Here is a 12,586-nt window from a genome sequence, read left to right as displayed (position 1 = left end):
TGAGTTTGTAAACCTATGCACCTCCAGGCAGGGCTATCTGCCAGAAGGTAACTGGATATGCAAGAATGAATGCATACTCTTTAAAGACCATCTGAATATGTCAGGTAATTGTAATAACAGCTAACATTTACCAAGTTTCTACTCTAAGCGGGGCATACGCCAAATCTTTCATATAACTTCTTTTTATTATCCTCCCCACGCTACACATGAAGAAGAGTTTAAGTAATTTCCTAATGGTTACAAAGTATTTAAGTGTCAGGGATTTCTGATTTCAAGTCCTTACTCACTATACTATGCTGTATCATGCAAAATCCATCACAGGTTTTAGGACCAGATAGACGTGGGTTCAGTTCTAATCACTGCTACTTAACAGCCAAGTGACCTTGACAGTCTCCAAGCCATAGCTTCCCCACCTGTATAATGTATAATGTATAATGGTGACCATAACAATTACATCGCAAGATGTTAAGGATTGGAGAGAAAATATGTAAAATGCTAGATTCAGTCTATATGTGCAATAACTGGTACACACTGTTATGTCTATGCCTAGAGAAAGAATTCCTCTATGATCTGAGAAAATTTCCTTTCATCTTATTATGAACTTTCTTTTAATTCTACTCTATTTTTTCTATATCTTAATAAAGGCTAAGTATCATTTTTCAAAATATTTGAAACACACTCTATAAAATTTAATGTCATTTAAAGATTTCACTCAAATAGAAATCATTTCAATGGAAAGGGGTTGATTCAATTTTTTTGACATTTCTTATAGTGATGACTGTCAAAATAAGAAAACCCCAAAGCCATAAGTCATGTCGATGTTCTGGAAAGAGCTTTGGACTTGGAGTCAGAAGACCTGTGTGAAGTCCCAACTCTGCCATTTACTAGCCATGGCATCATGGGCAAGTCATTAACAGTCCCAAGGGTCCCTCAGTACATGTACAAGATGCACAGATTGGCCTATATGTTCTTCTAAGTCTAAGGATGCTGAAGGAGAAAGGCTTTATGATCTTTATAAAACCAAAGCCCTTAAGTCATTAACACTTGACACAAACTTCAAGCTTCCTGTGTTTTAAATCAAAAGTGCCCACTCTTTGATGGCCTATCAAACCACACTACAAATCAGGAGCTCCCAATCTGACTCTGACCAGATTATAACCCTCAGCTGGAGAGTTCAATGTGAGGTGCTGGGGGGGGAGTGGGGGGGGAGTGGAGAGCACTCTCCTTTTCTCAAAATCTCCCCCATTCTCACCAAAAGTTCAGTAGCTGAGTTTGAGCTGAGAAGCCAGAAGGTGACACTAGATTTCTGGTTTTCAAATCTGGATGCACATTAGCAACACCAGGAACTTAAAAAAAAAATTTGTTTTTAAATGTTGAGCTCCACAACCCTAAAATGACATTGGAGGAAACTATGTATGATTTACAAATGCTCCGTTTCACTTTGTAAAAGGTCATATGAAGCATCTTGTATAATAACCTCACTCTAATGTTAAACATAAGAACATATTCTCTTTAACCTCCACTACACTGAAAACAAATATTCTTGAGGATACACACATAACTAGATCAACCACTCCAGTCTGCAGGGACTGCACCTGCATTATCTCTGAAAGTTCCATGTCCTGAGCAACCCCGGGGTCTCTGGAAAACAGGGGCATTTGGTCAATATCTCTCTTTCTCTCTCTCTCTCTCACACACATACACACACTCAGGCACACATGCACACATGCACACATAGGCACACACGCACACAAACATTTAAGTAACCCTCAGTGTGTCAGAACAAAGTATAGATCAACAGTGGCTCTCTCATGAAGCAGCACCACTAAAATGACATTATTCACTCAGGTACATATATGGTCTCACTTACAGACCTCTGATGCTGCTGGGATCCATAAACATGCAAGAGCATGGGTGACATCATCATGCTATCATCCATTTTGTTAGAGTCCACACTACGATAACCAGCATTTAAAAGAGTAACTCCTTGGAAGCCCCTGCCTCCTAACTGCTATTTGTCTAGTCAGGAAATTTTTGAAGAATAACATCTCTACCATTTGACAGACTTTTTAAAATACTTTCATGGTTTTGTATTTTTTGTTACATTTTTCTATAATGATGCCATGGAAAATTAAATAATTTTACTTTATTTAAGATAATATACAATGAAATTAGACAATGGTTGTGTCTGTTTGGAAATTAAAGACTTGGTTATCCTCTTTTCTTTTAAATGAAATATTTTTTAAAAAAATTAACTTGCAATGGCATGTATTCACCAGAACATATACTCCTCTGTATTTCAAAACCAAGCTCGTCACGGAAGTATTTTCTAGAACGACATTATTATACACAAATGCACTCTCTTGTGTTGCCTCATAGGAACATTAGATCCTAAGATCAAGTCATGATCATACAAGCTACTAAAGAATAGCATCGATCTGCATAACATACCCTTGGTAGGTTCCCATGTCTCCTTCCTTGTGACATCGCTGGTTGTCTATGAGAGGAAGAGCTTGGGCCGTGGTTGGCTGTAGTGTGCGAGTGTGAGGGAAGACCTCGTACTGACCTCAGTTCCACCCACTAAAGCATTAGTGCCATGGAGACACTACTAGTGAGTTAGGAGCAAAGGCCCTGGAAACCCTTTCCCTTTGAGAAAAGCAGAATCTTAGAGTGACTGCCACCAATCTTGTGCGTTCTTCACTCTGCAGAGAACTAGCAAAATGAGGAAGCCCGTGAAAGCACAGGAGGACTGTGGCTGCCATCCCTAAAGTGAATAAGAGTCATGCTGGTAACACACCTTCTCCTGTTCTGCTTCTGACATTCAATACTACATGCACTATCTAAGGACCCTGGGAATAAAACCAAATAAAGAGGGTGTGCAAAATTGTTTAGACCGTCGAAAACACTTGAAATGATTTAAATGCCCTAGTCTTTCTACCACTGGCTTTCCAAGCAGACAATCAAGGGAGACCTCAAAATGTGACATCATTAAGCAGGAATGTCATACATTTCCAAAGGTCTGTTTTATGGCCTTAGAAGAGAATTCAAAACTCAACTAAAATATATATTTTTAACAAACTCTTGATTTTTATGATATATTCCTTTTAGTATGATTTTGAGTGGTTTTGCCACAACTTTTTTTCAGCAAACTTGAGACTGAATAAGACTTACTGATTGCTCATTTAAGTCCTGGGAGTCTTCCATGTGGTTTTCTCACTTCTCCAGCCACCTCCAAACAGAAGCAACTTCCTTCAATTAAAAGTGGACAATCTAAAACAAAAAGATGGAAACAAAGAGGAAAAATGAAAAAGTTATTTTTTTTATTTATTTGCAAATTACCAAAGCACAATATGATTTATGTGATAGTGGATAATCCATGAGAGCATTATTTTCAAAGAACAAAACTTATTAATGTTATCTCCATATCTTATAGACCTAATGATCTTGAAAATCACATCATGGTAAAATTGGAATATGTGAACAGCTACTCAGGAATACCATAAACAAAAACATCTGAGGACAATTTTGGAGACACGGTCTATAATAAACACTTAGTATACTATTTTGCTGAAAGAGATCTGTCATTAAGCAATGACAGATTAAAAATTAAGAGTCTGTATTAATTGATCACTTTCTGAAGCACATGAATTGAGAAAATACAGTGTGTACCTTAATATGACAGCTTGCTATAAGGGACAATTTGCCTGAATTACCAGATGACCATTATTCAGTTTTAAAGAATAGAAGGTCATAAAATACATGGTCAATTTTAATTAGCAATAATCACGCCTCAGATAAACCTCATTGGCTACGATACAGCCATGGTCAATTTTAAATAGAGAATAAAAATAACACTATTACAATAAAAAAGGTATTACAAACATATATGGGAAGGACAATTCATTAATAAACCATAGTGAGACAATCAGTTAATTATTCAAAAAAAGTTCATCTTTACTCCATACCATATATTTAAAACCTTCCAGGCAAACTGAAGTATAAAAAAGCTCCAAGAAAAATAGGCATAATTTCTTTTAATTCCCAGATGGAGAAAGATTTTGTAACAGAAACAATGGAATACAAAACAAAAAAGCCAAATAACCTCCTGAATCCCCTCACACCTACAACAACAACAACAAAAATGATAAAAATTAAAAGATATGTGAAAATATAAAAAGAAATATCTGCACAAATATCAAACACAATAGGCTAATGTCGTTAAGATATAAAGAGTTCTTACAATGCAAACAAAAATGCACACACACCTCTACAGAAAAATGGTCCATCACCACAAAATAATGCTCAAACTCATTAATAAATAAAATGCAATTTAAAATAGCAATGATGCATTTGTAGCCCTTCAAATCCTCATTTTAAAAATAAAAAGGAGTTTAAAAAAAGATTTCTCACTGGCATAAATTAGATATAAAGTGCTAAACCCAAGGAATATTTAGTGCCATCGAAATTCTCTGAAGATATAATTTAAGTGAAAGATAAGTATTCCAGTAAGTGTTCTGCAGAAACATTTTCCCCAGTTTATTGAAATTCAGCATAAGCAGGTGTTTTGCTCCATTTTATAAACATCCATTCATACATTCCCTAATACAACCAGGCAGCTGTGGCTTTCTTTTCTTTTCCACATTGCAATATTTTCTACAACAAACCTATTACTTTCCTTATGAGAATACATATTAAAAATTACAAAGGAAATTTAAAATATAGCTTATAAATTGTTTTATTCATATAAGACCCAGAGATACAGATTAAAGATTTTTTCTTCAATCTTAAGAGTTAAAAGTCATAAAATAGGAATGTAACTTGTATGTAGGTAATGTGACAGTCTCCGCAAGACACGGATGAAGTATACTCCAAACCCAGGGAAGTGTCCCTTTAAAGAACGACACAATTTTACAGCATATATGACATGAAGGAGGAAGGGCAAGTATGAAGCACACTGAAAGTTGGGGCAGCATGTATTTGGATTCAGAAAGATAAGCAGGCAGGGAGTTCAAGATGTACAGATGTGATTTTTTGTGTGTTGGCGGTGGGCGTGGAAAATGGTGACTGGAAAACCTGGGCTTTCTCCCTCTTTTTCTCCCTCTCCCCTTCTCCTTAAGGACTGGTTCACTGCCTCTAATCTGGGTCATTCATCTTCATTCTTACTGATCTCTTGCTTGCTCCTCCTATCCTTGAAGACCTCCATCCCAACCCTCAGCCCTGTGTACTGCTCCCTCCCCTCGTGACCGTAGATACATCATTCCAACTCTGCTTCCATACTCAACAGTATTCTCCCCGCCCATCTCTTGACCTGGACTTGTGTGTGTGTGTGTGTGCCTCTGTGTCCAAATTTTCCTATTCCCAAAAGTACACCAGTCACTGGATTAGAACCTACCCTAATCCAGTAAAACCTCATCTTAACTTGATTCCTTCTGCAAAGACCTTCCATGTAAGGTCACATCCACAGGTAATGGGGTTAGAATTTGAACATATCTTTTAGGGGATCCAATTCAACCCACAACATACATATGGTTACCACACGAAAATGATTTTTAAGATGTCATCAAGGTTTAAATGTATTATTTCCAGAAAGGATACCTAGCAATTAAAATAAGGATATGGATCATTAGGAAAGAAGCAATCATTTTCTAGAAGGAGCACCATCTCAGGACAAAGTAATAACTCAAGTGAAATTAAAAATTAAGACTTCAGAAAAGATGTTGGAACAGAAGAGAATTAAGCAAAAACCAGCCTTTTTTTTTTTGTTAACCGCCCATTGAGAATCTATTTAAGGTTCCAGTTGGGGAGCTATTTGCATTAATGTTCCATGTTACAACATAATACTTTGCTTTATGTTTCCTTAAAATTGAGATTGTTACTTAGTTTAACTTCTTTATGGTAACATGAATTTCTTTTTTTGCCAAACACGCTAAGGTACTAAAACATTATGAGCCCAGTGATTTTATATTATTGAAGCAAGTAAAACTACCTAGGCTAATTGCAGACACAGTATTATTTTACATCATAATTTAGCAGTGGTTGTTATGCTAAATCTTTTAACATTTCATTTTCACAAATATATGAGAAAAAGGAACACTCTTCAAATCAAGTAAGAGAAGTATTACTTCACAATAAAGATATAAAATTAAAGAATAAATATAACCTCTTGCTGTTTTATGAGGCAATAATCTAGTTTCCAGCTCTCTTTCAAGGCCATTCCCCCAGAAAAGGTGAATTTAAAAAGGAATAATAGCAACCTCACTCATTCCATGTTAGATTTTTTTTCTCCTGCAGTCAGGTTCTCAATACATAGTAAATGAATGATATCCTTTTCTTCAACTTTGCTTTAGAAAAAGTGAGCTATCAACTCTTGTGTCTTAGAAAATTAGAATTTAAAAGAACCAACAATCCTTCTAGTTTAAATATATAAAGAGATTCTGATACAAAGTTACAAAACAATTCTCAGAAATGGAACATGGTACTGAGGCCTGGTCCAGGCGGTGGAGACAGCAAAGAGAAAAAGATGCTGAGAGATGTTTGAGAAATTTGTAGAGTCTGCGTGATGCAGCCCTCAGCCTCTGGACTGATCTTTCTAATCAAACCTTCAGTGAAAACGAGATTGTCCAAGCAGGCTTCGCTCTGGCTGAACAAACATGAACGTGGAGGGGGGCAGCTCTCCGTGCCAGGGCTGGCACGGGACAGGGACAGAAGCTGCACATGGGAATACTACACCTCTGGATGATGCACACCCATGGCACAGCCTTCTACCAGCCATTAAAGCCAGGCACCTGGGCTTTGTCACTGACTCCTTGCCCAATTCCGGAAGCTACCAAGTGCTATCAGTACGTCATAGTGCTCATTCAAATCTCTCCATGCTTCTCTCCTCACTGCTGCGATGGTAGTTCAAGCCATCAGGGGCCCTCGCCCAGACGGGGAGCAAGAGCTTCGTGAGGGGCGCCTTTCCTCCAGAGCAGCTCCCTGGACTTGAATTTTCACAGAGCAGCCAGAGTGATACTTTTAAGTAGAGATCTAGCTGGATTCTCTTAAAGCAAATCAGAGCTTTACCCCACCTTTAGGATGAGCCAGAAATTCTTTAGGCTGCCCTGGAAGCTGGGGCAGTGCCTAGCGGAATCCCCGGAAGGATAACCACAAGTCCACCGCCTTTGCTCCCTGAGGCCATGGCCTGTCCCCAGTGGGAGTTCTGAGGGAGAGCTCCACCTTCCTTCTCCCCCTGGCTGTGTTCCACTGTGCTCACCATCCCCTCATCCTATCACCCCCCAACACACTCACCACAGTGCCCTGCAGCCAAGGTTGGGACTGCAGCAGAGCTTCCTGGGAGGATGTGTGCACAGTCCAGGCTCTGCCACAGTACAAAGGAAGAAGGAGTGGGGAAAAGACTACAACCCCCACCCACGTGACAAATGCCTACTGTATCCTGAGGGAAAGGTGGAAGACGACCTGTCCAAACTGGTCCCAGTCCCTGTGCAGACCCCGAGATGTGGAGGGCGGCACACGGATAGTCCTGTCCATAACCACCATCAAGGCCCCCTTTAAACTTAGGTGGGGGCTTTGAAGAATCTATGCACATGTGCAGAACTTCCTGGGCCAGGGGATGGTGTCCTTCCATTACATTCTATCATTCAGAACAGCTAATCTGTTGTTTGATTTTCAGATTTTCAAAGGGCAGGTACATTTTTGGAGACATATTATGGACAAAATGACACTTTGCCAACATGGGGCTATGTTATAAATATACTGATCCATATCCAGCATTCGGCTCCTAACCTGTTAGATTGCACAGTTCTTCCCCAGTTACACCAAACTTCTTCTATCTAATGATGCATCACAATCCCTTCCTATTGCTTAGGATGGGTCTGTGGGAAGGTATCAGGCTAGTCCTCTTTCAGTGGCAAAATCTCTGGGATATAAAACTTGGGCATGCTTGGGGTGCCTGGGTGGCTCAGTTGGTTAAGCCTCTGACTCTTGGTTTCGGTTCCTGTCATGATCTCGGGGTCGTGGAATCGAGCCCTCCGTGCTCAGTGTAGAGTCTGCTTGAGACTGTCCCTTGACCTCTCCCTCTGTCCCTCCACCTTCTTTTGCGCTAAATAAATAAATAAATAAATAAATAAATAAATAAATAATAAAATCTTTAAAAAAAAAAATCTTGAGCTCTCTTTACAGACATGTGGACAAACCTGGGTCTGCTAGGGAGAGACAGAAGAGAGGTGACCCAGAAACAGTCGCAAAAGAGAGGATGGCAAGAAAGTGCTGGCAGAATTTAAGGACCTGGATCTTATTACTCCTGAAGTCTCCACTGTTTCCGTGCCCTTCCTGCTGCTTGGCTGTTCAATTCTTCCTTGGATTCCATGAACTATCCTCAGAGCCTTCAACTAAATTCCCTCCCTTATTAAGCATACTGCCTAACATAAAACTGCAGTTGTAGAGAAAGTCTAACAACTTATATTTGGATATTATAGCTGGACTCCAACTGTCAAGAGGGCATTGCTTTCACATCCTGCACATCGAGTCACCTACACTCCCCTCCAAATTTCACGAATGGGTCTGTGAAGCTGGGACAGGCACTGGGCTGGTTCCAACAGCTCAGGCAGCATGCCAGAGACGGAAGCCAACAGCACAAAGAACATCTAGCTCTAGTTCTATGGCCAACTATTCAGAGGTGGACATGGGCATTCTTTGACCATGCACGTGATGCTCTTCCCTACCTGTGCAAAAGGAAAACAGCAAGTGTCCAAGAAACAGATCTGGGTGAGCAGTAATGAGCACTCCGCTTCGCTTCACTCTCCTTAAGTGAAACCAAACTAAAAACTAGATGCCAAGCTATTCTGAACTGTTCTGTAGAGCATGAACTTTGCAAAATAGTCCATGTAACACAAAATGTTTCCTAAGAATGGCATTAATTTCTCATGCTAAAATTGTAACAGCTCAATTTCATGATAATCACCTGGATCATTAGTGATAGGTTCATTTTTTGGCAATCATCTTCCTGGAATTATAAATTATGACCCCTTGATTTTTGACAAGCAAGGCCAGCCAAGTTTTTTCTATGTTGTTTGTGTTTGTTAATTGTTGCTGCTTGGCTAGTTATCCTAGAAAATGCAGACCCAGTTATATAACTGGAAGATCCCAGAGAAACTTCTGAAGGAATTCTGAGCCCGGGCAACTTCTGTTACCCTACAGATACTCAGGCAGACTCTGTAGGCTCATGTGCTGCCTCTGTCTCTCCTCCCAACCTAGATTTCACAATTACTCTGCTGAGCTGTGTACCCTGGAATGGTTCATCTAGCTCTGCTTGTCCTGTAGCTTGGCAGGAAAACTATTTGAGCCCTTTCTCCTAAATAGTCTATTTTCTCAGCCATAAACCTCTCTTCCATACCTGAGAAATTTTTTTGATGAAGAACATACTGACCCTATGTATTACTTAACACACATCTGATGACTTTATGCCCCTCCTGAGGAAAATTTGTTGCACTTTGAGAGAATTTAAAAATACATCTCCTAAATTTAGTATTCCCCTCTTGAAACCCTAGAGGTATAAAAGATAGTTTTGCTAGAGGGAATATAAATTTAGTGATTCCGAATAAAGACTTCTGAATAAAGCAGTTCTGTATGTGAGTCCTTGCTTTACCACTGGATAATGGTACAGCCTTCTGATAGTTCATGATTGCCTCTAAATATCATTCTCTTCATATATAAGATAGGAACAGTAATGATACCTGTATTGTATTATGTTGAGATTAAATGAAATCATGTATTTCAAAAATGCAAGCCATTTGATTACTTGTGACAGAGTGGACGAAGATCTCTGCTTTTTTATTTCGCTTTCTATATGATGAATTAAAACATTTTAAGATTTTTACTGTACAGTGAAGTATTATCTATACAATTTCTTTTGGAAATGTAAGGATTTTTAATTCTGCTCTACTAAGAATATTATATTAATCAGTGATCTCTAGAAGGTGCATTAACTACCTATGTTTAGATAGTAGCCAAAGTCACCAGTCTTTGACCAATTCCCTGAACTTCCATAAAGTTTGTAAAAATGAACAATATCTTAATTACATTATTACCATTTACCCCTTTTTAGTTTGCCATTCTACATAACATCAAAGTTGTGGCTGGCTTCTTTAGCATTGAGAGATTGATGCTGTCAGCAACAGAATTATAGATAGGTGTGTGAAAGAGAAGGGAAAATATTTTCAGAAAAGAAGTTTTAAATTGGTAAAAGCAGGAGTGAGGAGCTAGATATTAGTAAATAAATACAATTGGTTATTACTATATTTTGATACCACTAAAATGCGAACAAAGGATGACGTGTCATAAAATTGCAACAACAACTACATCTACTCTGGATTTCTGAAAAACAAGATGAACAGTAACCAAAATTAAGGGACAACTTGAAGACTGTTGCAGTGATCTAGGTAAAAAAATCAAGGGAATCTGAACTGATGTGATGGCTGAAAGACACTCAGAAAAAAGGTAGATATGCAGTATGACATTAAAGACAAATCAATAGGACATAGAAAATATGTGAATATAACTCCCAAGGCAAATACGACTTGCGGGTGTCACGCCATGGCTCCTGAAAAATGTGTCATATGGAAAAGTTGAAAGGAAAAGATATTTTTTGTTTGTATGTTATTGTTTTAGTTGTCATTAATTTCATTTATGGGCATGGGCAGGAAACAAAAGCAAGAGGCAATGTATAAAAAGAAAGTCTGAGAATTCTGTCTCTTTTATTGAAGGAGGGCTAGAAAACTCAGCCCACCATCTGACTCAGCAAGGAAGCTTGTCATATGATGGAGCCGTTGGGAAGAGAGTAAAAGAAAATAATTACTTGAGATAAATCAAAACCTCAGTCTTGCTCAAATGTAAATTCTAAATTGTTACTGCATCTCTGGTATGGAAACCTCAAACCAAAAAACTAAAATCGGGACTGATCCAGAGGCTTGAAATCCCTAGACTCCAGGGGAAGTAAATGCAAAATTATCCCACAGGGCAGAAAGAATTCTGAGAGAGAAATTCATCAAAAATGATAAGCTACATAAGGAAACAAAATGCCATAGAGACAGCAGCTGCAACAACAGGGAAACTAGGATCCAAAATCTGAGATTATAGGACAATCTGAAAAATATAAGTACGCTTAAAACAAAGAGACAGAGGGAATAGAAACAATATTGAAGGAAACCCCCCCACTATGAAAAATAAATACACAAATTTGGGGGAGAACCATAAAAATGGTTTTTTTTACACTATATGCACTGAAATCTTAAAAAAGAAATGAATTAATTAATAGAAAATTAGATTTAGCTAAAGAAACAATTTACGAAGTAGAAGATAGAAACAAATAAATTAACAAAAATACTAAGTATCCAGCCCCCTGAGTGAAATTAATGCAAATTTAAAACAAATAAATTTAATTTAAAACAAATAAATTAACAAAAAACAATAACAACACAAACATGTATTCTTCTCTCAAATTTTTCATATCACCAATTTCTCAGGAATCAAGGTGTGACAACTGAGAGTTATCTTTTTTGGGGGGGAGGGTGCAGAATCCAATATATAACAAAGTAAACATGAGAGACATAAAATATAACAATAAATTTGACTTACCTAAAGCCAAGTTACTTGCTTAAATTCTGTCTACAGTGAATATTAGTTAGGGATTTAATTATATATGATGCTTTTGCCTTCCTAAAATTTCAGACACTTGAAATTTTTTTATCCAGAGTTTTAATTAAGGCTGGATCCAAAGTTTGAATACCTTCTTCCCTCTCAATAAATCCCCCTCTAGCATCAGAGAATAAAAGCATTCCACTGACTTTATAACTGCATTCAAAGTAGAATCATATTAACAAAAAACTGTCACTGTTGCTTCTAAAAACCCCAGGACTTTTTAAGGGCTAAAGATATAAGAATTCAGAAAATAATATCTCAAATAAATTTGGTGTTGTTCAATTCTATATTGTGCTTCCTTGTTGTATGTTCTGACTTCAAGAGAAAACTTAGAAAGAGAATGAATATAAGTGGAATCTACAGAGTCTTATTTCTTTGTCTCGGGATCATGAGGAATATAGAAATAAGTGGGGTTTATTTACAGAGTGATCACATGAGTCTGTAGATAGAATATTTGAAGCTTCTCAGCTCCAGGGAATTGAACCACACCTCTTTCTCCACTTTCCCTCTTTCATTTTTTCCTTACATATTAGTTTATAAATCTACATTTCAGAATTTCCACTCTAGTCTACCCACCAGAGCCACAAAGTATAAGCTGAATCCTGCTTTAATATGTATGGCAGGCTGTTAGATATTAAGAGAGTGCTATCATTCACGTCACCCCTATATCTTTTTTCCTCAAGTTAAGTACCCCTAGTTAATAAGACCACGTCTTTAATAAAAAAAAAAAAAAAAAGTCCTTGTTTCCTAACAGGGATTATGGGAGAATTCACTCAGCCACAATTGCTGGGAATGCATAATTGCCTATGAAATGCATTAAATGGAAGATAGATATGAACTAGGTCATAGTGCATCATTATTTTTAAACCATTCAATTATAAATTGACATTAA

The 12,586-nt window shown here is 37.8% G+C and overlaps 1 protein-coding gene across 13 annotated transcripts in view; it reads right to left on the bottom strand.

Annotated features, from left to right (window-relative positions):
* EYA4 (EYA transcriptional coactivator and phosphatase 4) overlaps window positions 1-12,586 on the bottom strand; it is a 270,598-nt gene that overhangs the window by 239,535 nt on the left and 18,477 nt on the right. For 12 of the 13 annotated variants that reach the window (XR_012378573.1, XM_073893960.1, XM_073893947.1 and 9 more), the window contains exon 2: window positions 3,172-3,270. Coding sequence is in view for 11 of the 13 variants with exons in the window: in XM_073893960.1 (XP_073750061.1) it covers window positions 3,172-3,204 (33 nt within the window). In the remaining 2 variants the exon portion in view is untranslated. Of the gene's footprint in view, window positions 1-3,171; window positions 3,271-12,586 lie in introns of those variants that run through there. The other variant, XM_073893952.1, reaches the window with a different exon arrangement.

The sequence above is a fragment of the Callorhinus ursinus genome, unplaced genomic scaffold (genome assembly GCF_003265705.2).
Source record: "Callorhinus ursinus isolate GAN/ISIS: 27379988/994484 unplaced genomic scaffold, GSC_fseal_2.0 scaffold6, whole genome shotgun sequence".
Taxonomy (NCBI): domain Eukaryota; kingdom Metazoa; phylum Chordata; class Mammalia; order Carnivora; family Otariidae; genus Callorhinus; species Callorhinus ursinus.
The sequence above is the reverse complement of the archived record's forward strand: the minus strand, read 5'-3'. Positions and strand labels throughout refer to the sequence as shown.